The sequence below is a fragment of the Morus notabilis genome, unplaced genomic scaffold (genome assembly GCF_000414095.1).
Source record: "Morus notabilis unplaced genomic scaffold, ASM41409v2 Scaffold1292, whole genome shotgun sequence".
In the NCBI taxonomy this organism is placed as follows: domain Eukaryota; kingdom Viridiplantae; phylum Streptophyta; class Magnoliopsida; order Rosales; family Moraceae; genus Morus; species Morus notabilis.
Genome location: NW_010361938.1, coordinates 103,691 through 131,192, shown reverse-complemented (window position 1 = coordinate 131,192; position 27,502 = coordinate 103,691). Strand labels below are relative to the sequence as shown.

Below are 27,502 nucleotides of genomic sequence, written 5' to 3'. Positions count from 1 at the left end.
TTGTTATTATAACAAAAACTCAGATTTTAAATTCCAAGGAACCGTCGTTAACAAAAACTCTTCGCCGATAAATTTAAAATTCGAGTTTTGTTATAGTAAAAAGCTCTCAAAAATAATTACATGTAACTTTTTTACTACAATAAAAAACTCTCACATAACGTTAAACTTCACTTCAAATTAAGAACTCAAATCAACGAACTAAACACCCATAATACCTCCCTCGTAGTTTATGACTTCCCCCTTTGACGATTTTGACTTCGGAGTTCACATTAGAAATTTGGACCAGTCTCTCTAAACTCTCCCTAAAGCATCTTATAAAAGAGACGGACAAAAATCTAATGACATAATTTTTTTGTTTTCTTTAAAAAAGAGAATTTCAGCGATGTCATACCAGACCGCTCGAACCGGACGGAACCGGCGCGAACTCAACGACGAGAACCGTCTAAAGTACGCCTTCGACGCCGGATTCTCATCCGGTGGTGGGCACCCTCACGATAGTCCCCAAACTCCCGACTTCGACGCCGTCGACTCAGATGATCCTCCGAGTTCGGACCCGGAGAGCTTCAATGGTAAGTCAACGAGTTTGATCGGCCTGACGGCGAGCCTCCGCGTGCTATCGGATTCACTGATGAGAATGGAGCGAGCGGAGGTGGAGATGGCCAAGACGAGAGAGGCTCTCCGGCTGCAATCGGAGACACGGCGGCTCGAGTCGGAGGCCGAGATGACGCAGATGCTGCTGCGGACGGAATTGCAGATCGCCTCCCTCGTTTCGCGGCGGAATCCGAGTCGGAAGAGGAAGCGAGTCGAAGAAGACCAGACAACATCGCAACTTTCCCAAAGGTAATTGAGTCCATTTCTCGCGAAAATCAAAACTCCGCCCGGTCTTTACGACTCACTGAGTTGGTTCGTTGTTGATGTCGTGCAGGGAAGGATCTTTGCTCTTAAGTTTAATCCAGTGCAATTTGCTGTTTTAAAGCGTTTTAAATACTAATCTACCGGGTACGCACGCAATTTCATAATAATGTTTCGATTTCATACTTCTAATACATCATTGTCATTTCTTCTCATGCATGAATATTTATGACGAAAACAGAGATCGTAGAAGAACAGTCGTATTCAGTTCTACTGGTGAACTAAACCATGAAATGGAGCTTTCCTTCTTAATAAATAATTGTCGTTTTACATTTTGTATGGGAAACTCGCTATTCATGTGAAAAAACAAAAACTATGTAAGAACATATTTGTAACATGCAAAACTGACGCTAACTCGGTAATTCTCATCTCTTACTGGGTGTTTGGTATTATAATTCAAATCACGGTTCGTGACTCGCTATAGTATTTTTTTTTACAAAAAATACACGTGAACTGAGAATGAATATGTGAACCAAACGCTCACTATCCAACTTTGCGAGAAGGTAAACATATCACATCCGCAAAATTGGACTCGTATTTACGGCTAAACTGAACCTAGGTACTAAATATATGAAAAAAAAAAAAATTGTGTCAACAGGACCAGTCTTTAATCAACAACCACTTGAGATTTCTTTGTGCCGGACCTAATTTTTGCGTTGGAAATGCTCGACAAGCCCTTCCGTCGATTGACTGCGCTTTCTATGTATTCTTTCAGAGGCGGAAGAAGGCCGTGTTCCCCATCTGTGGATGCTTGTTCTCGAATGATCTATCAAAGCCATGTGGTTTATGTTGTTAACAAATTAAGTTATGTATGAGAGAATAACACAAGCTGATTTTCTTACCTTTGATGCCCAAGACCTCTCAGCTTGCTGACACACATCTCTAATATCCCTTCCGGACATTCTGGACATGGCAAAAAAAAAACCCCACAACACATCAAAACGTCAGTATAAACAATTGCATAAACGGTGCGTTGATGCTTAAGAAGAGAACTAAGTAAGGGGCATTATTAGTTCCAACTTTAAGTTAATACTTGTCTTCTCTTTCATGTGCTTAAGTCTAAAATCATGGAAATTCAAAACATCACCGCCTCTGTGGCGCAAGTTTTAAATATCTCGATTTTTTTTTATTTAAGAAAAAAAAGGTTGAAAAATATCTGAAAAGCATACGCCAAACTTACTCATCTGTAACTGCAGCAAGTTCATCTAATTCGGATTCGGGCAAGTGCTTTGCATACTGAGCCGCAATTTCCTGACGAGTTGGCCGATCCGGTAAACCGAATGTGATCATCGAATCAAACCGACTGAAAGAATGTTGAAGAAGTTATGAATTAAGAACAGAATCATCTAGGAATACACTCGTTTTCACACAAGCCATATATTAGCCCATGTACCTAATTAAAGCAGGATCCAGGTCTTGCTTTCTATTTGTAGCAGCTATTACAACCACTTTTTTGTCCTGCTCGAATCCATCAATCTGCAAGGAAAAAGAATAGCAAGTTCATCAATATTGATTCTGATCATTCAAACTCGTTGCTAGAATTTCTTGTTAGGAAAATCACTTTTCCTATATAAAGTGTGGGCCACGTATTATTATAACAATTATATTAAGTTATTTAATTAATTAGACCAATAAAGTGGTCTGTTTAGGAAAGCCTAAAGAGACTTCTAACAAGATATAAGATAAATGAGTGGATACTCAATACTTATCCGATAAGGTTTAATGAGATAAGTGTATAAGGACTTATAGGTTATGGTCCTCAATATGTCAAATCATTCAATCGCTTTCTCTTCTTTCTCATCTAGAGAAAAACACCTCATTAAGGAACTCTGATGATTTGATTGAAGAAGACAATAACCGGTTTGCCAATCGTTGTAGTAATTCCACAAAAGTGTCGATTGTTGCTATTATGAATTCATGTACCCTTCCTTGATTTTCTTGGTAATTTAGCATGATGGTTCTTAGGATTTATGAATATGATGATTAAAATCATATTTATAATTAAAGTCTTAACATTTTTAATCTGCCTAGAAAGCAAGTCTGACTCGGAAACCTTTTTTCAGTGCAATCACAATGGCAACTCCAAATTTTTATTGAGGATTATTCCAAACATATTAGCCAAAAAAGATTATGTTAAAACATCAAAGAAAGAAAGCACCAAGCGCTTGATTACAAGGACTCCTTCACGTAAGGACATTCCTTCTGGATCAAGTTTTGTATATCCGGGTTATTGCAAATTACTGGTTTCGGAATTTGTTGGGGGTGAAGTAAAAATTCTTGTCGAGTATAATGCTCAAAATCTTTAAAAGGTGCAGGGATTCGACAAATAAAAACCATAAATCCTTATGCATCTGCACACATACTCAATTTTATATGAGATATGTAGACTTGTGAATTTCACATACTTCTCAACAAGAAAGTCCAGACACTTTACTTTCAGGTGAGAATTCCTTCTACCACAATGGTTTGAAAAAAAAAAAAAAAGAAAGAAGATATGCTCTGAGACTTGCGGTAAAGAAATGGAAAATCCTAGTTTTACCTGTCTCAATAACACGGACAATACTCTGCGTGTAGCTTCATGCATTTCACCATCACGAGCAACAGCAAAAGAATCCACCTATAATGTTGTAACAAGTTAAAGTACATAGGAATGACAGGAAAAAGTATTTCAGCAATCACATAAACCATAATAACCAAAGCATGACGGAGAAAAATAACATGTCATCATTAAAAGATTAAAAAGCAATAAGTCATAACATTAGAGGTGGGTAATCAAACGCTCTAGAGAACAAAATCTCACCAGCCATAAAGGAAACTATTATTGCTCCAATTACCTCATCTAAGAAAATGATAGCACCATCAGGGAGGTCATTGGCAAGTGAAAACACTTTTGCTAGCAAGCGTTCACTCTCTCCATAGTACTTTGACATGACAACTTCAAGGGGAACGTACAACATTGGGATACCCTGCCCAAAAAAAAGTGAAAAGAAATGTGATTTATCCTAAGATAACAACAAAATCAAACCAAAAAACGAGATTATTTAAGGACTCAAAACATTGTCACATCACTTGTATATCAATGCCGTAAAATCCCGAGCACATCTAAGCGGGGGAAAAAAAAAAGAAAAAAAAAAGAGAGAATAAGAAGAAAATTAAGATATACAAATAGAAGTTCCTAGTGGCTCACCCCTTGGCTAGCAATGACACGAGCAGAAGATGTCTTTCCCGTACCTCACAATGGAAACACGTTAAGTACGCTACCCAAACATCAAATCCAATAATGCTAGAGTATGAGATATTTTAGCACAATTGTCACTGAACTATAAGTTCCATTGTCAGGGAAAATCGTTTGAGATATTTTAGTACAATTGTCACTAAACTATAAGTTCCATTGTCAGGGAAAATCGTTTGAGATATTTTAGTACAATTGTCACTAAACTATAAGTTCCATTGTCAGGGAAAATCGTTTGAGATATTTTAGTACAATTGTCACTAAACTATAAGTTCCATTGTCAGGGAAAATAGTTCAATAAATATAGTGTGGAATTTGAGAAAGAGGGGAGGGTAGGGGGCAGGCTGAACAACTGACGACACAACTTTTAAATAGCTGTCAGTGTTCCAAAAACTACTACTCTCTCCCTCTCCCTTTCTTACCAATCCAACAACCAGTACAGAATAGCGGTTAATCCTATGCTAAAACCTGCCTCTCCACCCTTTGACCTTGCTTGACTAATGATCCCAAAGCTTAAGATACCCTTTTTCTATTAGTAAAAATCCTAGTGCCAGTAGTCCATAAGGCCATTGGTGATAAATCTTTTGATTTAATTGTTTTAGATCAAGAAAAATTATATTAATCTGGCAGGTTAATCTGTTACAGAAATACATTACTTTTTTCCTTTCGTTTTGGTCAATTCACAAATAAATTATTGCCAAGTATACATGAGGCATACCTGGTGGGCCTTCAAAAAGTACAGCTCGAGGTCTGTTTGACTCGAACTTACTTCGGGTTCCTCGAGCAATATCATCATATATTTCAGGATTCTGCAGAGCCAATAATATGGTATCTTCTATTTCTCTACAGATAAGCAGAACCATTTGAAAATAAGTTAGATAAGCACTTTCACAGAAATATATGAATGCGCTCACACTTGATACCAGTCAAGATGCACACAAGTAGACAGCACAAAAATGGAAAATGCATGAGAACTAATTAGATACCAAAATCACGTTCACTCTTCACAAAATTGCGTGACAGAAATGAAAATGTTAAGATTCAAAAATTAAAAAAAAGAGAGGCAAATAGCAGCCATACTTAGGTAGCCAGCGAAAGAAACAGAATAAACTAACACATTACACATAGCACTGCACACTTTTTGCGGCTTGCTTAGCCTATATTTCATCATGCACATATGCAATTGCAACCAAAACATATTTCATTAAGAATAAGACATGTTCAAGAAGAAAAAGGACTGCCTTCAATTTACTCTTTTCCTGCCAAGTTTGAACCAATCTTGATTCCATAGGTACTCAATAAATGAACTACTAAAATAATGTTCTGAACAGAAGTACTGAAGAGTTAGAGAACATAAATGCACAGGGTAATTTCTCCCATATACATACGACCAATGGGAAAGAGATGGAGTATGTGGACACAAAGATCCCAAGTACTCAACATACCTCTTTTGCTGATGATACCCAGCAATATTTTCCCATGATATTTCATTGTTAAAGGAATTCAAATGGGGTTCATCAAGGCCATAAACTCTCACTCCCATGGACTCGAGACTAGAAACTGATGTATCCGCAGAAGGCATTTGTTTTCTCTCTGAGGTATTATATCCTTTTAAGTTTAACTTTTCCCCTGCCAATTGCAAAACAGAGACAAAAGCATCAAGCTCTTTTGCGCTGAAGCTGCCTTGCTTTATAAATTCAAGCTCCTGCAATAATTAATGCAAATGGATGAGAATTATCACAATCCAAAAGTCTGTTAGACTGTTATCACTGAGATGCAAGAAAATAAAAGTGATTCAAATGACTGAAATGGAGACTAACGGCTTTATCTGCAGTAACAAGTGATCTGAATATGACGATGCACAAATCCCCCTCTCCTTCATTCCCTCCAGTTTCCTTTTGTTTGTCCGGCTGAGTAAGTGTTAGTTGCCAGGATATTGCACTGAAATAGTTCATGAAAAACACAAATTACCACGAAGGACATTTTAACCAAATCTAAAAACTCAAAGGTAATAAGGAAATGACTCAAACAAATAAAAGAATATTGCAAACTGCATAAATTAAAAATGAATACTTTAGCATGAATCAAAAAGACAACTCAAAGACACCAAGAAACTATGATCTGATTGTAACCTGTCCCAAGCGCGCACTAACATATCCGACCCTCCACCACGTTGTTCAACTTTTAACCCAAGTTGTGAAACAAGGTTTGCAATCAGCTGTGAAACTTCACATGCAGAAGGGATCTGGAACTTGACAGAGACCTATATTGCACCGTAAACTTCTATGAGTACTATTTGAAGAGAAATTTCATGAACATATATAAGAGATGATTTTCTTAACATCATATTCAAAGTAGAACAAAATTATCAACCTCACAGAGAATCAAAAGTCAAAACAGAAATGTTTCTGATTAAAGAATGTTTCCCTGTTAGCTTCTCATGGATTAAAAAAAAATATCGCTACAAATGGCCAAAGTGCATTGGTCAATTCAAAATCATGTTGAAAGAATTATACAAAAAATTTTCTAACAAACTCGAACAAAGTGCAAGTCATATATAGTGGATAATCAACAATGTAGCCTTTTGGAAAAGCATGTCCATAACCTTTTGGCCCTTAATGGCAATGGTAAAGCGGGGATAAGAGCCATGCCGTATTCCTTTAGCCTTAAGCAACTCTTCAATTCGCTTCCGCTCCTTCTTCGCCACTTCCTCCAAGTCCACAAAACTTGCAGGAGATTCTGATGGAGAAGGTCTTCCAGTAGGCTGCATAAAAATAAAGCCATTGCAGCTTTGACATTGAATATATATATATATATATATATATATATATACATCATTTTGATTTTAAAAGGACTAAAAATATCACTGAAATTTTCCAAACCATTTCATTTCGAAATTCGAATCGAATACTTAGCAAGAAATCAGCCATGGTAAATGCACAGGTACCTCCTCAGCATCTGCATAAGCTGTTTGGAGTCCTTCAACTCCTGATAAACTAGCTAACAAAGCTGGAAGTATAAAATACAGTCCACGACTGTTTCGTACAGACGTAGGCCACTGAATTTCAGATGCATTGTAATGATTCTGCTGCCGAACGGATCCTGATGAGTTTATTGACAATAAGAACAATAAATTTAAAAACTTTATGGTGAATTAATCATCAGAGAACTCGAAAAACTACCACGAGAAAAGGAAATCAGTCCCAAACGAGACAATTACGAAACCGTGTGATTTCCGCAAATGAAAGGAGTTTAAACAAAGAAATGTTAAATTCATGAAATTTGAGAAAAAGGAGACGTACGGAGATCTAGAAGGCGAGGATTAGGAGTGTTGCGAGAAAGCAGAACCGGAGGAGGGTTTAGGGTTTTAGAAGAGGTGATTGTTTTAAGTGTCCGAGAAGCTTTGACCAATCGCCCTAACACGCCCATACTGTCTCTGCGCCTACGAATGATGGATTCTCAACTCTCTCTCTCTCTCTCTCTCTCGGCTTTTTTAGTCTTTGCAAGAGTGGCGCGCAAGGCACCGCCGTATCAATTATCAAATCGGCAAACGCCGAAGTCGGTGTCTTGGTATATTTATATAATAGGTATTATATATATATATATATATTTTTTGGGTACGATCTTTCGTAAACTTTTAAAAATTTTCGGTAATTCTCTTTTAATTCTTGAATTGTACAAATTGTAGCGCCTTATTCTCTAAACTTTTAATTTTAATAAATTACTCCTTAAAATTTTTATTGATCACTTTAATCTTGCACGATGAAATTAACAAATGACTCAGGAAATTTCTCAAAGATTGTGACATTACGACACATAGTAGTTAAAATTTTTACAGAGAGATTGAAATATACGAATTTAGTACATATTTCTATTAGATTTTTAATATTTTTATTAATATTTATGTAATTAATAAAATTATTTTAATGATTATAATATACATTTTTTTTTATATTTTTGTATATTTACTTATTTTTTATTTGATTTATAATTTTAGAAATCAAAACACCAATAAATTTAAACCCTCCTGGTCATCTTCAGAATTTTTTTCGATAATTATTCATTTATATATTTATTGAACGAATTTTTTTTATTATTTACATTTTAAGAACTCATAACTTACATTTATATTAAATACAAGCATGCGAAATATTGTGGAGAATATTTGACATTTAATGTAACATATCGCTCAGGTTTTTTTATTTAATGCAAAATACTTGAGACTTTACAAAAATAAAGAAGAATGCTATTGTTATCAATGTCGCCATTTGGTCAGGTTTAATTTTGTAAACTGAACATACACATGGCGGAAAAAATAAAACTCGCGATATATTTCTCGTAAAATTGGGAACAAAAACAAACCAAAAAGGTTTCAAAAGTTTCAAGCCTGACCCATGTAAAACAAGAAAAAAAAAAAAAAACCATAAACATGGGATAATACATTTTTAACAGAAAATTTTAAAAGAAATACTTTTTGAAATTTACAGGTACAAGAAAAATCTAATCGTCAAAAAAAGAAAAAAAAAAAGAAAAAAAAAAAAGGAAAACGTGGGCCTGGTCCTCCGGCCCAGCTTTGGTGAGTACACATATGATCCATGTTTGCTGGTTCAATATCCAAATGACTAGTATGGTCTTTGAGCAATAAATGAACTAAAAATGGTGACCCAATGTTGTTAGAGGTACAAACTAAAGCTCACTTTTTAGTTGAAAGCGCTATTGCCCTTCAACAAACAGCTGCTTTTTTCTTTTTTTCTTTTTTTTGTTTTGGTTTTTTTTTCCTAAGCAAAAAAGTAAAAATAATAAAAAAAATGCCTTTTCTAGTTCCTTTTTCAACAGACAGCTTGAGAATGGCATGATAGTCTTCCAGTTTAATTGATCGAGTACTGACTAAATGAAAAATGAAACAGCCAATAAAATACATATAAATAAATAAAAGCAAAATGGTCTCATATTGGGTGGAAGAGTCTCTCTTGGTGTCTTTAATTCGAGTTTATATGATTTTATGTGAGAGCTTTTTACTGTAGTAAAAAAGTTAGATGTGATTATTTTTAAGAGTTTTTTACTGTAATAAAACTTAAATTTTAAACTCAAATCGACGAAATGAACGATGTCATGTTAGACCTTGTTTATGGAATGATTACCAACTGTGTGCCTGATTTATTTGGAACATCATGACTGCCTCAATGCCAAGAAGCTTGTGACTTTGATCAGGGCACTAAAAGACATAATTTCATTACATCATTTTAAAGATCAAAATGGCCATTAATAGTCTCACTGAGCAACACAGATCTTTTCTGTCCTTGCATTCAGATTATTTGAATTAAAATTAAAATTTTCATAAGAAAAAAAACACTATAATAAAACCAATTAAACCAGAATTTAAACTCCTTTATTAAACAAACACATGTTTTTAAAAATAATAATTAAGAAAAAAGCAAGGAAGTTCCCATTTATGTATCAGAGTCATCATTCATAGAGCTATACATAAACCCAAATATCCTGTAAACCCAACTCATTCCGCCCTAACTTAATCCCAAAAAAACAACTTATAACATTATTTTTTTATATATCAGTCCACTAAATGTCTAGTCCAAAATGTTTAGAGCGGTTTATGAATTATGCCCATAATAATCTGCACACTTGTCTTGTTCACTTTGGATTTAAATTTTTAATTTGAATTGAGACTTGACATTTTATGAAAATTTTTTATTATAACAGAAAAAATTAAATGTGATATTTTTTAAAAATTTTTTACTGTAAAAATTTAAAACTGAAACTTCAGGTGAAATGAACGAGATTTAAGTGAGGGAGGTTATGTTATGCAAGGAAAAAAGAAGTACCGAGTAAAAAGACAGTGACTCAGGCCTCGTTCGTTTCGATGATTCGAGTTTAGAATTTGAGTTTTGCTACAGTAAAAAGCTCTCACATACAATCACATCTCAACTCAAATTCTAAACTCGAATCATCGAAACGAACGAGGCCTAGATGTGATTGTTTGTAAGAGCTTTTTACTGTAGCAAAATTCGAATTCTAAACTCGAATCAGCGAAACGAACGAGGCCTCAGTGACTCACTGTAGCAAAATTCGAATTCTAAACTCGAATCAGCGAAACGAACGAGGCCTAGTGACTTAGTGACTTCAGGCGTTAAAGAAAGCAAACATCATTTTCCTGGCGGGTTGCACATGAACCTAAAAAAACTACACAAGTTGGCAGTTGCTCTTGAGACATCACAAATCACAAATTCAAAATAAACGACTTAGTCCATCGAGGAATGAAGCAAAAACCACTTCTTCACCCACTGTAACCTCACAAAGCAAAACCATTTTTTTAATATTACACGTAGAGCTAGAAAAGCACATATAAAAACCTCAATCAATAAACAAATCCAAGCGAATTACACAACATTCTTTAACATGTTAGACTGGCGAATCTACATTTGTAGTTAATTACATGTAGATTAAGGGGGGAAAAAAAAAAGAATACTTCTTTAAATAAGAGAGGTTGGCAAAAACATTAAAAAACCAGACTTTGGTAGTAACTTATATATATATAGATATATATACCAAAAGTGAAATAAACAACAAGAGGGGTTAATACTAATACACCTTCTTAGTGAAAAGACTACGCAGGTTAAAAAGATTTCCACCACCCCCGACACCAACACCACGGCCACCTGCACCGCCGCCACCGGGGTTTTTACCGACGCCTACGCCCCCGCTGCCGTCACCATTACCGATGCCTAAAGCGCTATTCTCATCACTCCTACAACTCAAATGGTTCCTGTACCCCATACACATCGGCACATTCAAATTCAACACTTTAGCCTTTGCCGCCCCGCCGCCGGCGCTGCCGCCTGCGGCGGCACCGGTGGGTTTAACCCGACTCTCGGATGCGTCTTTCTTTGCCGTCTTCTCCGCATTCCTCACCGGCGGATCGAAGCTTCTGGTGCCGCCCCGGCGGACCTGCCAAACCGGGCTGCTCCGTCCCAAATGGACCCCGGGCCGGCCCGGACTGCTAGGCCATTTCCTGGACTTGGACTCCCCAGCCGAGTTGCTCCGCGAACACGGCGCACTGTTCACCTTCCGAGTCGGACCAGCTGCTCCAAAAACAGCCTTGGGTCGGGTGCAAGCATTGCCGGCGGATCTGCTCCGCGAGAACGGCCATATGTTGATGTTGAGCTCAGCGGAGGAGCTCGTACCGCCTCCGCCGCCGCTGCTCTTTCTCTCTCTCTTCTTCTCCTTTTCTTTCTCTTTCTCTTTCTCTTTTTCCTTGTCCTTACTATCTTCTTGTTCGCTCTTCGCGCTCTTCTTCTCTTTATCTCCTTTCTTGAAAATATCTCTCCACCGCTTCGATGCGCCGAGAGAAGGCGTCGACGAATCCACCGCCGCCGAGGACGAAGATATCTTTGGCCCTAAGTCGGGCGGTGAAGGTTCGGGATTTTCCGGATCAGGTTCTGGATTCGGGTCGGGATGCTCCGTGTGGTTGTGGGGGAGGAGGTGGAGGGGGAGAAGGACGCCGTCGACGAAGAGCTCGTCGGCGGAGAGGAGGTTGGGCTGGGGAAAAGACGGGTTCCGGACCATCCAGAACTCGAAGTCCAGCGAGTTTGAATCAGGGCTGGTTCGTCTTCTTCCGGCGGTGGTCGGCGATGGAGTTTGGGCTCCCGGGATGACGATAGGGCTGTCCATTTCTAGAGAGAGAGAGAGAGAGAAGGAGGGAGGGGGTGTGGTGAGGGAAAGTTCTCTTCTTTGTGTTTTTGTTTTTGATTTTCTTAAGGAGAGAAGAGGAGTCAGGAGAGAGCTCTTCTTCCTCTTCAGGGGGATCAGGGGAAAAGTGACCCTACACAGCAAAATAAATAAATAATAAATTAAGGATAATTAACAAATATTGAGCAAGGGAGGAGAGAGAAAGGGAGCGGGGGGGAGGAGAGAGAGAGGTGGGTGTGGGGTCCACCGTGCATGTATGGAGCAATGTCATAGGTTAAGCGATCATTGGTGTAGTTTTAATGTAAAAGGATAATGTTGTTCTGATGAGTATCTGCTATATATATCTTCTCAAATCTCAAATATGATTCGAAAAAACGTTGTTGTTGTTGTCGGTTTTTTTTATATTCTTTTTGGCGTTGATAGTTACTTGCTAACCAAAATACAATTTTGCTAGTGGCATTGTGTGGGTGAGTTTGGTGTTTAGCAATTGATAAACTCATCCATATACTTTGATTTGATGAGAATTGCCAAGTTTTGTCTTACTAATAATTCGTTTAAGGTTGTGCATCAATTGCTAGAACGTAAATTCATCATCATTGTCATAATATATTTACTTACCGTTTATTATGATTAATCCCCGACCCCAGTCATATCACTAGCCAAAAAAATATCTTTTGTATAAATTTGAAGGTGTCTTGTTATATAATCTTTTACTTTATAGGCGAAAATTAAGGCAATATTTTGTCACTCAAAAGGCAAACTATCATGAATTGTACCCGTCCGAATAAATCCAATTGAGCCATTATGATAATATATGAGAAATTATGAGGATAATGATCATGATGTTAAATATCTTTGGCATTGTTCTATCTATATAGCTTAAAATTTTGCATGAATTTAATGGAATTCCACGTGTATAGGATTTTGTGTCATAACTTTCGTTTTTTAACTCTTTTACATGACAATTGATAGGAATTCAAGTGTAAAAAAGCGAAATACATCGAACTTAACCATGCCTTTGTGAATCTCAAGTTAATCAACAAGCAACCATAAATCTTGAAGCATACTTTGGACCACAAAATCTAAAATATCATTCATGCGCGTATATAAACTCCCCTAGTTAAAAACGTATCAATGGCTTGACCAATTTCAATTTTAATTCTCTTGGAATTCCATTGCATAACATAATTAAGAGAACACTTTCAATGTTTTTTTTTTCTTTCGCCCTTTTTCAACCAGATCTCCTCGATGGTTATCATCGGTAATGCACTTTTAAAATGAAAAAATATGCAAAAATAACACAATATATATACATATCCGAAGGTCTAAAATAGACTAACCAAAACTTTTCTTTTTTCAATCATTTTTGTATGTTTGTATTTGAAAAAAAAAATGCAAAAGAGGAAAGAGAGAGAGAGAGGTGGGCAGGGTGAGTTTGGTGTATTCGTGTCATAATTTAAATCATAATTCACAATTTATTATAATATAAAAATGATTTAGAATCATAATTTTAAATCTATAAACTAAAATAGAATGAGAATGATATCATGTCATTGTGTCATTGCATGTGGGATGACATACAAAAGTGGTCTCACTAACATTCATGGCGAGTGGAATGTCTTTCACTAGCGTTGACAATCTATATTTTATTACATCACCCATATACATTAGCATCCAATATCCCAACTGAATCTTAAGGGCGTCCCCATCATATTACCAAATAAAGGCATTACTATTACTCGAAATTGCCTTCTAATCCAAATTATATAAAATAAAAAAGAATGTTAAGTATCAATCCTAGCAATCGTCATCACTGTTTTTTTTTTTAATCAGTTGCCTATTAACACGTAAGATTGAACGAGACCTTATTAATTAAAAATTTGTGATGATTATTACATTTTATATAACACAATATGCTTAAAAAGTAATTTCGATTTAAAATATTATGTTTAATCGTTAGATTCATGTCATGATTCAAATCATAATTCGTAGTTCGTTACAGTATTTTCTTTCATAAAAAATACACGTAAATAAAAAATAATTATAAATTATGATTCTGAATCCATGAACTAAACATCCACGTCTCAAAATTCCTCAAAAACTATTGGCGCATACCGTTTTCTTTCGTCGGTAAAATGGAGAATTGGCCGTGAGTTTAATTTATATTGGCTTATTTGGAGAGTGCCGACCCTAACTAATTATTTGATATATTTTCCAAGGATATTAAAAATAAAATATTTCTTTTTGTTAAGTAGTTGACTTGTTTACTTGAGCTGGCCGGAGGCTGTAAAGTTGCGTTTGGTGGCACTTTTTATAATTCCTGACTAAACAAGATCTATATTTATCTATGTCGTTCTCTGCTTTATATCTATCCAAAGCAGGGAAAAGTCCCAACCATAAATTGACGACTCAAAAATATTGTGATGTGGAGAAATCAAATGTGAATAAATTATTAGTTTAGATGTGGGTTCCAACACGGGCAACACTAATGAATATCCACCATGCGATGGACATAAATTGTAGCATTTAAAAAAGGATCCCACGGTTGGATGATAAAAATGATGCAAAACCAAAGTTATTTTTTTTTCTTTTTAAATAAAAAATAGTGTAGAAGGCTCGATCGAGATTCAAGGCATTAGTGTGTTAAAGGGAGCCCGTACATGATGAGTAAATATTTAAATTAAGCTAAAACTACTTGCGTCATTAATCATTTCAAAAAGTAATAAATTTATAAACAGAAAATTCACCAAAAGGGTGGTCAATGTTATAGAATAATTCAGAATTATTATCGATTTATGTGTATTTTTTTTATGAAAAAAAATATTATAATAAGTTACGAATTATGATTCGAATAATGACACGAATTCTCGTATCAAATATCTTATAAATTAAATTTTTATAAGAATGTTCACTAAAAATCTAAGGAGACGTTTGATTAATGAATTAGAATCATTTTTTATTTATGTGTATTTTTTATGAGAAAAAATACTATAACAAACTATGAACTATAATTCAAATCAAAGTACGAATTACCTAACTAAATAACCCTTAAAACGAGAAATTATCCATTGGACTACCATCCTAATGGTAGGTCAATAAAATTGATTGTCCTGTGCAAAATGACAAATTAGGCCGTGGGCCCCACGCAAAATGGGGGGTCGATGATGATAATAGGTAAGTGGTTGTAGCTTGTAGGCTAGTAATGCCTGTAATGGTTGTGGTGAAGCCTTGTTTGGAATCTAAGAGAGAGATTGAGGGGAATGGTTGAGACTTGAGAGAGTGATTGAGATCGAAGATTTTCTTTTTCTTTTTTTTTTTCTCCTTTCTCCTTTTGTTAATGGAGTTTGTTTGCAGGCAAAATGATGAGCCATGTGCGAGCAAAAACAATATTACACCATCAAAGCAAATGGGCCCCAAACCCCAAACGGGGCCTTAGTTGATTGCAACTGCTTCTTTACCCTTATTGTAGCCTATTAGTTGTGTGCAAATGCAATATCTCTATCTCTTATCTCTGCTCTATCGAAATACCATGGAGGGCCTGCAAATTGGCCGGGCCCCACTTTATATATGTGATATGATAATGATTTTATTGCTAATTTCAATTTGATTGTCCTAAAAAAAAAAAAAATTAAATAATGTGTTATAATCTATGTCTGAGGACTAGACTATACAGGTCCTACTATGTGTATATTTTTTTTTATGAACTTGAAGCAAAATAATGCAAATGCCATCTCCACTAAATCTACAAGTACTCTTGAACTTATTTTGAGTCTGTTTGGTTCGCTGATTTGAGTTTTTAATTTGAATTTATATGTGATTTCATATGAGAATTTTATACTGTAATAAAAAAAATTAGATATGACTATTTTTAAAAAAATTTTATTATAACAAAATTTAAATTTTAAATTCAAATCGATAAAATAAACAAAATCAAACGCGTACTTGCTGTTGAAAATCCGCTTGCTACATAAAAAAAGGGGTAGTATGGAAAGGCGCGAATTATACGAAAGATTCCTTTTAAATTAAAAAAAAATATATATACGCACACGAAAGGTTGTAATGTTATGTTATTCTTTTCTTTATTGTAAAGTGAAACGGGGTTGAATTTGTACTTTTGTACATGTCATGCTAAAGGTCAAAAGTTAAGGACAAGGAAAGAAAAAAAAAAAAAAAACGAGTTAGGAGGGCCCTACGGTTTTATTTTCTTCGTTTTAAAATAAGGCGCCTATGCCTATAACATTTTTTTAACCGTTTAACTGGGAAGATTTTCTTTACTCACCCGCGGTCAACCAGCTTTTAAAAGTATACATAGAGCTTGTTCTTTTTATATTTTTGAGTTAGGTAATTTGAGTGTAGATTTTAAATTGAATTTAAATTATAATTTAAATTATAATTATAATTTGAGATTGTATTTAATTGTGTACATTTGAGTTATGGTTTGAGATAAAATTTTTTTTAAGTTTGTGTTTAAGTGAGTCAAAACTTGAATTTGTATTTATATATTATTTTAATGAAAACTCAATGCTGATGGAAAATTTTAATAGGGTATATGGGTGGGGTTTTATTCGTCTTTTCATTGTCAACGCATAGAAAAAAAAATCATCTCAATCATAATTAAAATGAAAAAGTTATAGTATTTTTAAGAATAGAAAAAATATTGTTAATTAATTTGAGTTCGAGTTTCTGAACTAAGTTGAAGGATAAACTTGAACTCGAGTTTTAGTCCCAAACTCGAGTTCAAACTTAAAAAAACATAAACTCGAATAAAGTTGTAACTCGAGTTACTTTTTTTAAGTTTTTCACTCAAAACACCCCAGCCAAACAACCCTATATATATTTGGCTAAATAAGTATAGAGATGTCTTAACAGAACACACAAATCTCAGTAAATTCTTTAAGTCCAACACTCGTATAAGTCTAGTAACCCCGTTCACTTCACTGATTCGAGTTTAGAATTCGAGTTGAGATGTGATTTTATGTGAGAGCTTTTTACTATAGCAAAAAAGTTAGATGTGATTGTTTGTGAGAGCTTTTTACTATAGAAAAACTCGAATTCTAAACTCGAATCAGCGAAGTGAACGAGGCAATTTTCTTGTTTTCCTATACAATATTTATATCAATCAATCTCAAAAGTTTAAGCTATTAGGAGGTGAGTCAATAATAATTTTATACTTTAACACTCTTCCTCACATGTAGACTGGACAATGAGCAATCGTTTGGATAAATTAATTGAAAAGCCCAACACGTAAATATTTAAGCCCAAAATATATTAAAAACTCAACATATGATGACAATTTAAATGGAGACAAATAGTGCAATTACAGAGGTTTGAATTCAAGTCCTCCCACTCTGATACCATGTTAATTTATAAATCTATTCTAAAAACTTAAGCTATTGAGTGGTAGACCAACAATAATTTTATACTTTAATAAGTGTGTTTGACATTAAATTTGTTTAAGTATAATACTCATTATTATATATATTGAACTATATTTTACAAACGTTATATTTAAGTGAATCGAATGTTACACAAACGAAAGAACGACGTGCAATGATAATATGGAAAAAGTTACATTCCGGATTTAAGACAATTCATGAAATCTTAGAACTCAATAGTATTTTTCATCAATCCAAAATTCATATATCAAATCTTATACTCATATATATATATATATATTTGGGAGGAATTGTACTTATCATTATCTTAGGGTCCGTTTACTTCGCTGATTCGAGTTTGTAATTCGAGTTGAGATGTGATTTTGTGTGAGAGCTTTTTACTGTAGCAAAAAAGTTAGATGTGACTGTTTCTGAGAGCTTTTTACTGTAACAAAACTCGAATCAGCGAAATGAACGGGCCTTAAGTATCTCGAGTCCAACAATCCTTATCTCTGGCCGAGAGTTTTGAGACCTCGAGAAACTCCTGTTTTTAAAATCCAAGTTCCATAAGCTGTGATGTTTCGGACCACTTGGCTCATAGCACTATGTCTCGAATTTCCCAAATTTTCTCTTCCTCGTTCGTTGCACACTTGACTCTGATACTTGTAGTCGTAGATTCCCATACATTTATCTTCTATTCTATACCTTCCATATGTTTTCGTAACCCAACATATTTCAGTTCAACGGATTTAATAATTTATAAATTGAATCAAGGAATAATTGAAAATCCTTTCCCAAAAAATAATAATAATAATAAAATTAGGGTGACACAATGGATCAGTACACAAGAACAGACGGGCAAATAAATGGTATGAGAGTACACGTGGTCCTCTTATTAAGTTGCATAATTATGAGATTAGAATGCGAATCCTCTTAGCAACTAATGTCTTGTTCATTTTACAGATTTGAGTTTTTAATTTGAGTTGAGATGTGCCATTTTATAATAACTTTTTATTGTAACAGAAAAAGTTATATGTGACATTTTCTGAAAGCTTTTTACTGTAAAAACTTAAAACTGAAAACTCGAATCGGTGAAATGAACAAGACCTTAGGGGTTATTTGGTTAGGAGATTCGTATCCCGATTCGAATAATAGTTTATGATTCGTTACAATATTTTTTCTCATAAAAAATATACATAAATAAAAAATAATTATAATCTCATAATTTTAATCTATGAACTAAACGTCTCCTCAATAAAAAAAAAAAAGAAGAAAAAGAAAAAAAGAACAAATAGAAAGAGGGAAGAAGAGAACGCGGGCGGGTACAGAAAGCATGTGATCCGGGGGGACTTTTTTTATTTTTTATTTTTATTTTTTTTTGACATGAAACTGAAAGTTCAGTGTAGAAAAGAAGAAAAGAAAAGGAAGTGATGTCAGCTGTCTTCTGGTGTGAAGAAAGAAAGTAGTACTGCTTTTTTGGTTTCATCAGAGCGAGCGTTGTTGCTTTTCACACAGCCCCAACACAAAGCCAAATCCGTTTACCATGGAAAAGAAAAACCATGGCCAAAAAGAGCAAAATTCGATCTACCAAAGATTCTGCTCCTTTTTTTTCTTCTTTTTAAATTTTTTTTTGTTTTTTTTTTCAACTATCACTTTACATTTGTCACGGAGATTCGGGTGTTTGTAATATGGACCCAACTTAAAACAGATTTCGCAATGATGTCAGGTCGTCTTTGTAACTTATCATCGTCTGTCAATGGGGCTTGATAATTCAGTGCAGAAGATAACATGACACTGATTACTGATCGAAAAGTCATTGAAGCTTTATTTATTTATCTGCTTTTAAGGTTATCAGGCCAATTACCGAAATTTTCTTTGTTCTCGTCATCAATTCCAGAGGTCCTCAAGAGATGGATGACAGTTTTAGTTGAGCATTGTTATTTTATACGGTGATGTGAATATAAAAAGTAGAATTAGCTTAATCTGATGATAAAAGTAGGATTAGCTTTAATATGGTGATAAAGTAGAATTAGCTTAATATGATGATAAAAGTAGAATTAGCATGATATGATGATAAAAGATGTGTTGGACTCCACGCAATCATGTGGCAAACTTTATACTTGTGTTGTAATTTTATTACAAAGGCCAGAGGGTGATTAATCACACGTTTATTATAGTTTTAGGTGTAAAGAGAATAAATAGCATGTTTCTTCTAGTTTTAGGTGCAAAATAACGTATTCAGGAACCGTTTAGTATATAAGTTCAAACTGGCATTCAAATTTTATGATTTTTAAAATTTAAATTTTTTATAAGAAAAAAATACTGTAACAAAATTAAAATTATGAATTTACAAAGTAGCAAAACCCATGTACCAAACATACACCTCATGACCAAATTGATCCATCCTATCGGAATGATATATTTAGTAGCTAGTTATTGCGCATTAGAAAGACAAAAAAAAAATCAAGTCATCATTATCCTGTAACAAAGTGAATGCAAGGAATCAGCAAAAAACTTCCACTTTGAATCTCCAGTGAAATTCTAGTTTTATTAAATATTATTTGGCATTGTGACATTTCGCAAAAATCCTGACGGGTAGTAACCGACACTTCAAAGTTCAAACCCACTCAGAATGAGTTCATGCTAAACATATCAACAGAAAGAAAACCATCTCACATATATAATCTTCTAGCTCAATTCAGGACTCGGTCAAATACTTGGCAAGACAATGGTGCCAATGATTCAGAAAGTATTTAATCGATTTCTCTGGATTTATGAATCTTGCACCAATAGAGGAACCCAAAAATCCCATTCCTAGACTTGAGCACCAAGCTCCAAGAGTAGAGTATGATTCACTGCATTTGATGATGGGCCAACAAATTGAATAGGACCTGCAATGAGAAGTTTGGGAGTCAAAAAATTTGTAATAGAAAATAGAGCTGGAGTAGAACTTTCAAGCAAATAAACTATAAAAATATCCGCATTCAACTATTGCAATAAAAGATTGTAGCAAATGGAAAAGTAAGTAGTACATCCTGTAAATGATAGGCGAATCCTTATCACATAAAATCTTAAAAGCAGATACATTTCCGTTTAGTTCGTTGATTCTAGTTGAGATGTGACTTTATGTGAGTTTTTTACTGTAGTAAAAATATTAGATGTGACTGTTTCAGAAAGCTTTTTATTGTAGCAAAACTAGAATTTTAAACTTAAATCGGTGAAAAGAATAGAGCCTTGGCAACTATTAAACAAGATTCATCACTAACCAGGGCTGATGTAACGATTCTTGAGGGCCCACTCGTCACGCAAGGATGCAAATTTCTTAAATGGAGCACCTGAAATTTATTGCCGAAAATCAGAAACAGTTTTGCTGTCAGTTAATTGATTAATGAGCAATATTTGAAGAGCTGGCAACCTAATAAAATATAAGAGGATGTTTGGTACCTAAATTCGTTCTCTGATTCAAATCATGGTTCGTAGTTACAATATTTTCTCTCACAAAAAATACATGTAAATAAAAAATAGTTCTAATCACATAGTTCTAATCCATGAACCAAACGTCTCCTTATATATGCCAACCGCTAGCCATTGCCTTCAAGAAATGTAAAGTGCGCTAATAGAAATACCATAACTAAGGTCATTACCTTCGAGCTCGACCATTGCCTTCTTGATCACAGGCTTGAACTTACCTAAAAGACATTGAATTTTCATAAATATCGAATAGTTTAAAAGAAGAAACAAAGAAGGGAAGTAAACTGAAAGATCATAATGTTGCTCCAAAGACAATTCTGTAAAACTCGTATGCGATGTTTGTTTATGCTCCAAGACAATTCTGTAAACTTGTATGCAATGTTTGTTTAAAGGGTTTTGCATGGTTCAAACCATGGTTTTTGGTTCCATTACAGTGGTTTTTTGTCACAAAAAATTTGAATTTCAAAAGTTAAAATCATGAACCATGGTTTGAACTCATGAACCAAACGAACCCTAATGGATAAACAATGAGATTGTATAATCTGAATTACCAAACGTGATACGTCACATCATAATCATAATGAATAAACAAAGAGAGGTTATAATACCATGTCTTCTCTCCACGTCCATTAGCGCGGTCAAAGCTGTCCCACCAACTGTCCACTCTTCAACACGAGCTGCCAAATTTCCTACCTGGATTCATTACAAAAAGCACATAAAGAGAGAAACATTCTGTTGATCTTCAAGGATAAGAAAAATTACAAAATAAATGACTAAACATCATCGTGGAAAGATTGACAACGAGCCAAGTAAATAAGGTTCAAAAGAGAGTGAAAGAAAGAGATACAAACTGATGATATCAACCCAGTTTTTCCGCTACGAAGGAGAGCTCCTGCAGCATAACCCAATGCGTAACAATAGGTAGAATCAAAATTAGTTGGTAAACCACATCTTCCTTCATACCTGATATTTAAAGATTACATTGATGGGTCAAATCCTACTGCCAGCAATGCCATTCTTTTAAAAAGTTTTCTTGCATTTATCCAATAATCACGAGGTGTATGCAAACACACAACATTGGCTACCCGTTACCATAAAAGTAATGGTAATCAACAATGACCCTGACGCCAAATCCCTAATGAGCATGCTGTACAGATGTCCACACAATAACTTTCAAAGACAAAATGTGGCGTGATATGAAAACTGAAACTTCTTAATCAAAATGATAATATCTAAAAAGGCTAATAACCCATTTGGTTAATAGGTTTGAACAAAAATTTTGAACAGACATTTAAATTTGTTTAAATTTTGAAGAGAGAAAATATTGTAGCAAAAAGAAACAAACAAAGGCCAAGGCATTAAGTACCCGAAAAAGTGAGATTGTCCTTTAAATTCGCCTTTGTATGCACCAGCTTGCTTCCTCTTCTCCAATTCAGTTTCAACCATTTGAATAAGCATCTTCTCTGTTTCTATTTTGGCAACCTAATGGACAAGAGTAAATAACATAAGCATTGCTGACCATAAGATAGGCGAGAATCAAATAGTGGCATGATAACTCAAAACACATACCTGGACATTTCCATGAGGATCTCTTTCAAGCATCAACTGCTCTTGGATGGCTTGAGGTAAAAATTCGAAAAGCTTTAGAGACTGTTCTGCAAGTTTCTTTTTCCATAAACCACCTTCATCAACAATGTCGTGGGCCAGAATTTCATTCAGTTCTGAGATAAGCTGCTGCACCTGCGAGTAGCAAAGTTACAAAAAGTACATGTCAATCAACATAGTCAAGTGGGTCCATGTCTGTGAAGTAGAAGTAAATACGATGTTGGAGCATATAAAAACAAGAGGAAATCATTGACATAGCAGCTTCACTAATCAGAAATATACCTCAGGAATGAAATCAATTAGACCTTCTGGGACAAGTATGACACCATAGTTATAACCAAGCTCAGAACGTTTACTGACTATATCAACAATGTAATCTGTAACATTTTTCAGTGTCAGCTTCTTCTGGGCAACCTGCATCAAAGAAATATACTCGTCGCATTATTATGTGTTTCAAAAACTGCGATACCATGTGCCATAAGGTATTTCATAGTAACTACAAAACATCTAACCAACTTCTAATCAATAAAGCAGTTTCAACCAAATGCTGGACATCCTTGAATATCACCACGGAGAAGAGATATGAAGGGCAAGGTCATAAGACTTATCTTGTCAGGTTTGTTCTTTTCACTTCAACAGTTGATTGTGGCTAGCAACTAAATCTAACTTAGACATGCAGATAGAATGAGCAAACAGAAAAAATAAAAATTATACTGTACAGGGTTCGGTTTATGGTAACATCCAAACTGTAAAATAAAAATTATACTGTTTAGTGCCTTTTACACTTGTTTAGAAGATTAACCAAACTGAACTGTTCAAAGCAACACCCGACATCATCAAAAAGCTATATTGATTAGTGTTGAGAGTCACAATGTCACATGAACTATTGATCACAACCCAGGATGTCTAAACACCATACAAAGAGAAAATCTACTTTCTCATATCATAATCATAAGTAGCCAGACAATGCAAGGTCTATCATTTGAAGGTACCTCTTCTCCAATAATTGTAATGTTTGGATGTGTTTGTAAAGCACATTCAAGCGTTATATGTGAAGCCGCACGCCCCATAAGCCGCACAACTGTGAAACAGGCACGTTAAACTATACCCACCAAATAGGCTTAAGAAATGAGCCAAGGAGAGAACATACACTTTTCACGAAACACGTTAATGCTCCACGACTTTTAACCAACATACTTAGGACTTACAGTGATAATATTTTCCAGTTGATCTGGCATCTATCATGACATTTCCAATCATTTCCGCATAGATCTGCATAAGATTTAGAGCATCATAATATCTTTAGTTTCCCATTTAATTTTGCATGGTATATGCAAAGAACTTTTGAAATATGAGGATTTCACAAGTAGAATTCCAATTATAGTTGCAATCACCTTGCAAGCAGTATCAAATCCAAAACTTGCAGGAACCTCTTTGCATTTCAAGTCACCATCAATGGTTTTGGGACACCCAATCACTCGAGTTTTGATATTCTTTCCCCTGATTGAGCAAAAAAATAATAAAATAAAATAAAATAAAATATATGTTAACAGGACACTCGAAACAGTTATATGAAAAGAACATTGACTAGTGAATGAACATTAAACAAGTGAATAAATAACAGAGGGATCCAATGGACGTATAAGTAAAGCCAGCTACAGTTTCCTCTCACAAGCAGAATTTTCTTGAAAAAGTTAGGAATGTTATACCTGAATTTTTCAGCAAGGAGGCAAGCGTTCGTGTTCGAGTCATCCCCACCGATAACAACGAGTCCATCCAAATCAAGCTTTAGTGCGGTTTCTTCAGCTTGTTTGAACTAAACGCGATATACATTAAACAATTAATAATAGCATGCATAAATTTCATAGGAAAGCTGTTCATATGCAAAAATAAGTCACCTGCTCTGGAGTTTCAATCTTGTCTCTTCCACTGCAAATCATATCAAAACCACCCTGATCAAAGGAAATTTCACTCGCGTCAGTTATCAACTTGGTTAAAATTCATGCAAGTATGAACTATATATGACTGAGATGGATGTACGATATATTCCAAGCTTAGACTATATGCAACATAGGTTTTACAGATGCCCAGACGTACATGATTCATGAACCTATAATTGAATTGAGATAGTTTAAGCTCGCAGCAAAAGACACACCATATTCGAAAGTTCTCACCTGGTTTCTGTAGGGGTAAATATATTCTGATGTCAGTTCCACGTATTTGCACTTCATGATTCCAGCAGGCCCTCCACGGAATCCGTACAATGTGCTACCTTTAGCACGGTCCTGCAAGTAGTCTACCACGACAAAACAGAAGCAACTTAACTTTCTTTGTACAGTAAATTCCAATGGAAATTGAATTGTGATCTGATAACAAAGATCCTCACCGTAAATCCCAGAAATGACATTGTGCCCTCCAGGTGCTTGGCCTCCAGACAAAACGACACCGATCTTCAACTTCTGCTGGTTGGCATCGGAATCGCTCGGCACCAACTTTGCAGACGGCTGGCCGAAAAGATTCGGGAATAGCTTTGCGATTTCATCTGAAAGTAGCACAAGAAATTCAATCACATACGAAAAACCAAACACCCCTTGCTTCCAGTTTGATTAGCAAAGAAACGAAACAGGAAAATGAGAGTGAGTGTAAAAGTATCAAACTTTACAAATAAAAAGAGAGAACAAAAACGAAAAGAAAAATGTCCAAAAAAAAAACCTAACTTGAAACTAGAACGACTTTCTCGCTAAACCGAAAGGCGAAAACTTAAAATTCCGGTTCTTGTTTCCAACATTTTCCCGCGATATTCATAGTAACCAAACAGAACAAAGATCGAAGCTTTCGTATCAGATCGAAATGCAGTAAATCAAATAAATCGACGAAAGTTCGTGGATCCGAGAGGAAAAGAGAAAAAGAAAGTGACCTGGATTGCCGGCAGCGGAGCTGGGGGGACCGTCGACGATCTTGAAGGGGTTTATGAGCACAGCAGGAAGGGGGAGCGCGTGGTCGATACGACTCGCCTGGACCTCGCTGTACACGGAGGAAACACGGCCGGTCGCCGGCGACGGAGACTTTCCGGCGAGCAAATCGCCGTTGGCAACCAATGCGGCAGACATGTTTAGCCCTAAAGCACACTCTTAGACGGACTCGGAGACTCGGGAGTAAAAAAAATCGGACTTTTTCTCACTCGGACAGTGGCCTATATATACCTGCGGCGGAAAAGGGTAACAGTGTCTTTTAAACCTTGGATTTGGTAAGATACTTGCAATTTGCAAAATGGATTCCCAGGGTATTTTCGGAATAATGAAAAAGTTGTGATCTGACGGACGGCCTAGATCACGGATTGAGGTGGTACGTAGAAAGTTAGGGTGGTCTAAGTTGTAGAGGATGATGCGTAGTTTTCAAGTTACCTATACCTAACCTTGTGGTGGTTGGCGGGGCCTCAGATTTGTTGGTGAAATGAACACGGGAAGAAGGGCATATTCGATATTCCAATGTTTTAGTTCGGTACCAGCCTATTAGGTATGGCATTTGTATGGAGCCGTTTGGTTACGAGCATCAACCGCCCATTTGAGGTACATAGCCCGGTCCATATGCTGTTGGTTGGGCATCCTCTGAAAGTGAAGCCGAGTTTAAGCCCATAATTTTAGGAAGTTTAGGCCCATTTTACTTGATATCTGCGATAGCGACTCTACAGGTAATTCAAGAAAGAGGAAAAAAAAAAAAAAAAACGGGAGAAGGAAGTAAAACATTTATTTTTTTTATGTACAAAGAAATTAGCAGAAACTTTTAATAAACTAGTAAAGTGTGACCAAGTGTGATAAATTCGGAATTTACTCAGACTTATTCCGTGACTAAATTTAATAAATTCAGGATTTACTATATTTATCATATGATAAAATTTGATAAATTTGTGATTTACATGTTTACTCCCACAAAACCTACGTTATATATTTTATCAATATTGATTATTTTACATAATATATTGCTAATAATCTCTCTCTCTCTCTCTCTCTTTTTTTTTTTTTTTTTTTTTTACATGCAGTGTTGTGGAGTTTGTGTGAGCAAAAAAGAAATAAGTAACCTATGTGCTCTAATTCATATATCCTTTGAATTTTGAAAATGATTCATTTCACCTTTAAATTATGTAAAGTTGTTCAAAGTATTCTTTGTAATGTTACAGATACTCCCACAATTAAATTATTGATTTTGTGTCGAGTTGTCTCCAAATTATCATTTGTTATGTATTTTAAATAGAGGGAGTTATTTTGAACAAGTGCATATATATAATTTAAGGAGTCAAAAGAAGGAGAGATATGTTGAATTAGGATACATGGTTAATGGACATGGATTTTGAACGAAGTTGGTTGTTGAATGCACATGTTTTGCTATCAACTCATCTCAAAAGAATGGCCCCTAATTTGATCACTTTTAAAAGGAAATTAAACATGATAGCGTGATATTGGCTGGTTTTTCTGGCCAAATGTCTCCCCCAATCTCCATCCATCCCCACCAGATCTTTATTAGGCCTCAGCCTTCTACTATCTTTAGGATCAAGAATGAACATCTACGCTGAATCTGGTCGATAAATGGAAAGGAAAAAAAGAAAAGGCCATCGGCTGATATATCCTAATGAATTACGTGCTTGATCATATAAAGAGGGCCTTATTCTATAAATCTAGTTCTAAAGCAAGAATGGACTATGGCTTAGTTTGATATTGTTTTTTCCTCCTAAAATCGAGAAGTTAATTTTAATGTTTGGTATATTTATTTAAAAGTGCTTTTTGAAGAATGTTTTAAGAATCTACAGCTAAAATCAGAAGCAGCCTAAAGACAATTTTATCATTTAGATTGTGCAGGAATCATCATAGTATAATTAATGAAACTTTCATAATATCTATAATACCCCTAATGAAATTTAAAATTTATAATCTTCCCAATCTAAAATTCAAAGTCGTAATATAATATAATATAGTATAATATAATAGTAATATTGTAATAAATAATATCATAATTATATTAATAACTATAATATTATTATTTTATCATATAATATGATATTATAATAATATTATAATTATTTTAATAATATAATATTACTATTATAATATAATTATAATTATAATATCATATTGTAATTATTATTTTATAATATATTATATATTATATTGTATTGATATAATTATATTTATTATATTAATAATAATAT

General features: G+C 34.9%; 4 protein-coding genes across 5 annotated transcripts; 1 reads left to right on the top strand and 3 right to left on the bottom strand.

The window, feature by feature from the left end:
- The first annotated feature begins 295 nt into the window (after window positions 1-295).
- LOC21397301 lies at window positions 296-2,294 on the top strand. Of its 2 annotated transcripts, none has more exons than XM_024167426.1 (3): window positions 296-840; window positions 926-999; window positions 2,109-2,294. In XM_024167426.1, the coding sequence occupies exons 1-2, from the start codon at window positions 383-385 to the stop codon at window positions 972-974; spliced, it is 507 nt and encodes a 168-aa protein (XP_024023194.1). In that variant the 5' UTR covers window positions 296-382; the 3' UTR covers window positions 975-999; window positions 2,109-2,294. The 2 variants fall into 2 exon arrangements, with proteins under 2 accessions (XP_024023194.1, XP_010099153.2); XM_010100851.2 differs by lacking the exon at window positions 2,109-2,294 and adding an exon at window positions 1,094-1,158.
- On the bottom strand, window positions 1,506-7,699 carry LOC21397300 (probable 26S proteasome regulatory subunit 10B). Its single transcript, XM_010100850.2, has 14 exons — window positions 7,447-7,699; window positions 7,092-7,246; window positions 6,750-6,908; window positions 6,277-6,407; window positions 5,965-6,085; window positions 5,590-5,849; window positions 4,863-4,987; window positions 4,100-4,143; window positions 3,747-3,878; window positions 3,452-3,529; window positions 2,306-2,388; window positions 2,093-2,215; window positions 1,755-1,815; window positions 1,506-1,678 (listed from the first exon to the last, which is right to left on the bottom strand). The coding sequence occupies exons 1-14, from the start codon at window positions 7,571-7,573 to the stop codon at window positions 1,520-1,522; spliced, it is 1,758 nt and encodes a 585-aa protein (XP_010099152.1). The 5' UTR covers window positions 7,574-7,699; the 3' UTR covers window positions 1,506-1,519.
- A 2,860-nt stretch (window positions 7,700-10,559) lies between these two features.
- On the bottom strand, window positions 10,560-12,002 carry LOC21397299 (translation initiation factor IF-2). The gene has a single exon (XM_010100849.2). It carries the CDS (start codon window positions 11,828-11,830, stop codon window positions 10,742-10,744), a length of 1,089 nt encoding a protein of 362 aa, XP_010099151.1. The 5' UTR covers window positions 11,831-12,002; the 3' UTR covers window positions 10,560-10,741.
- Window positions 12,003-19,726: 7,724 nt separating this feature from the next.
- On the bottom strand, window positions 19,727-25,489 carry LOC21397298 (pyrophosphate--fructose 6-phosphate 1-phosphotransferase subunit beta). The gene is made up of 16 exons (XM_010100848.2): window positions 25,217-25,489; window positions 24,686-24,841; window positions 24,474-24,595; window positions 24,198-24,251; window positions 24,009-24,115; window positions 23,694-23,799; window positions 23,508-23,571; window positions 23,292-23,380; window positions 22,582-22,713; window positions 22,264-22,434; window positions 22,061-22,176; window positions 21,546-21,657; window positions 21,303-21,387; window positions 20,868-20,912; window positions 20,490-20,558; window positions 19,727-20,114 (listed from the first exon to the last, which is right to left on the bottom strand). Exons 1-16 carry the CDS (start codon window positions 25,407-25,409, stop codon window positions 20,038-20,040), a joined length of 1,698 nt encoding a protein of 565 aa, XP_010099150.1. The 5' UTR covers window positions 25,410-25,489; the 3' UTR covers window positions 19,727-20,037.
- Window positions 25,490-27,502: the final 2,013 nt, after the last annotated feature.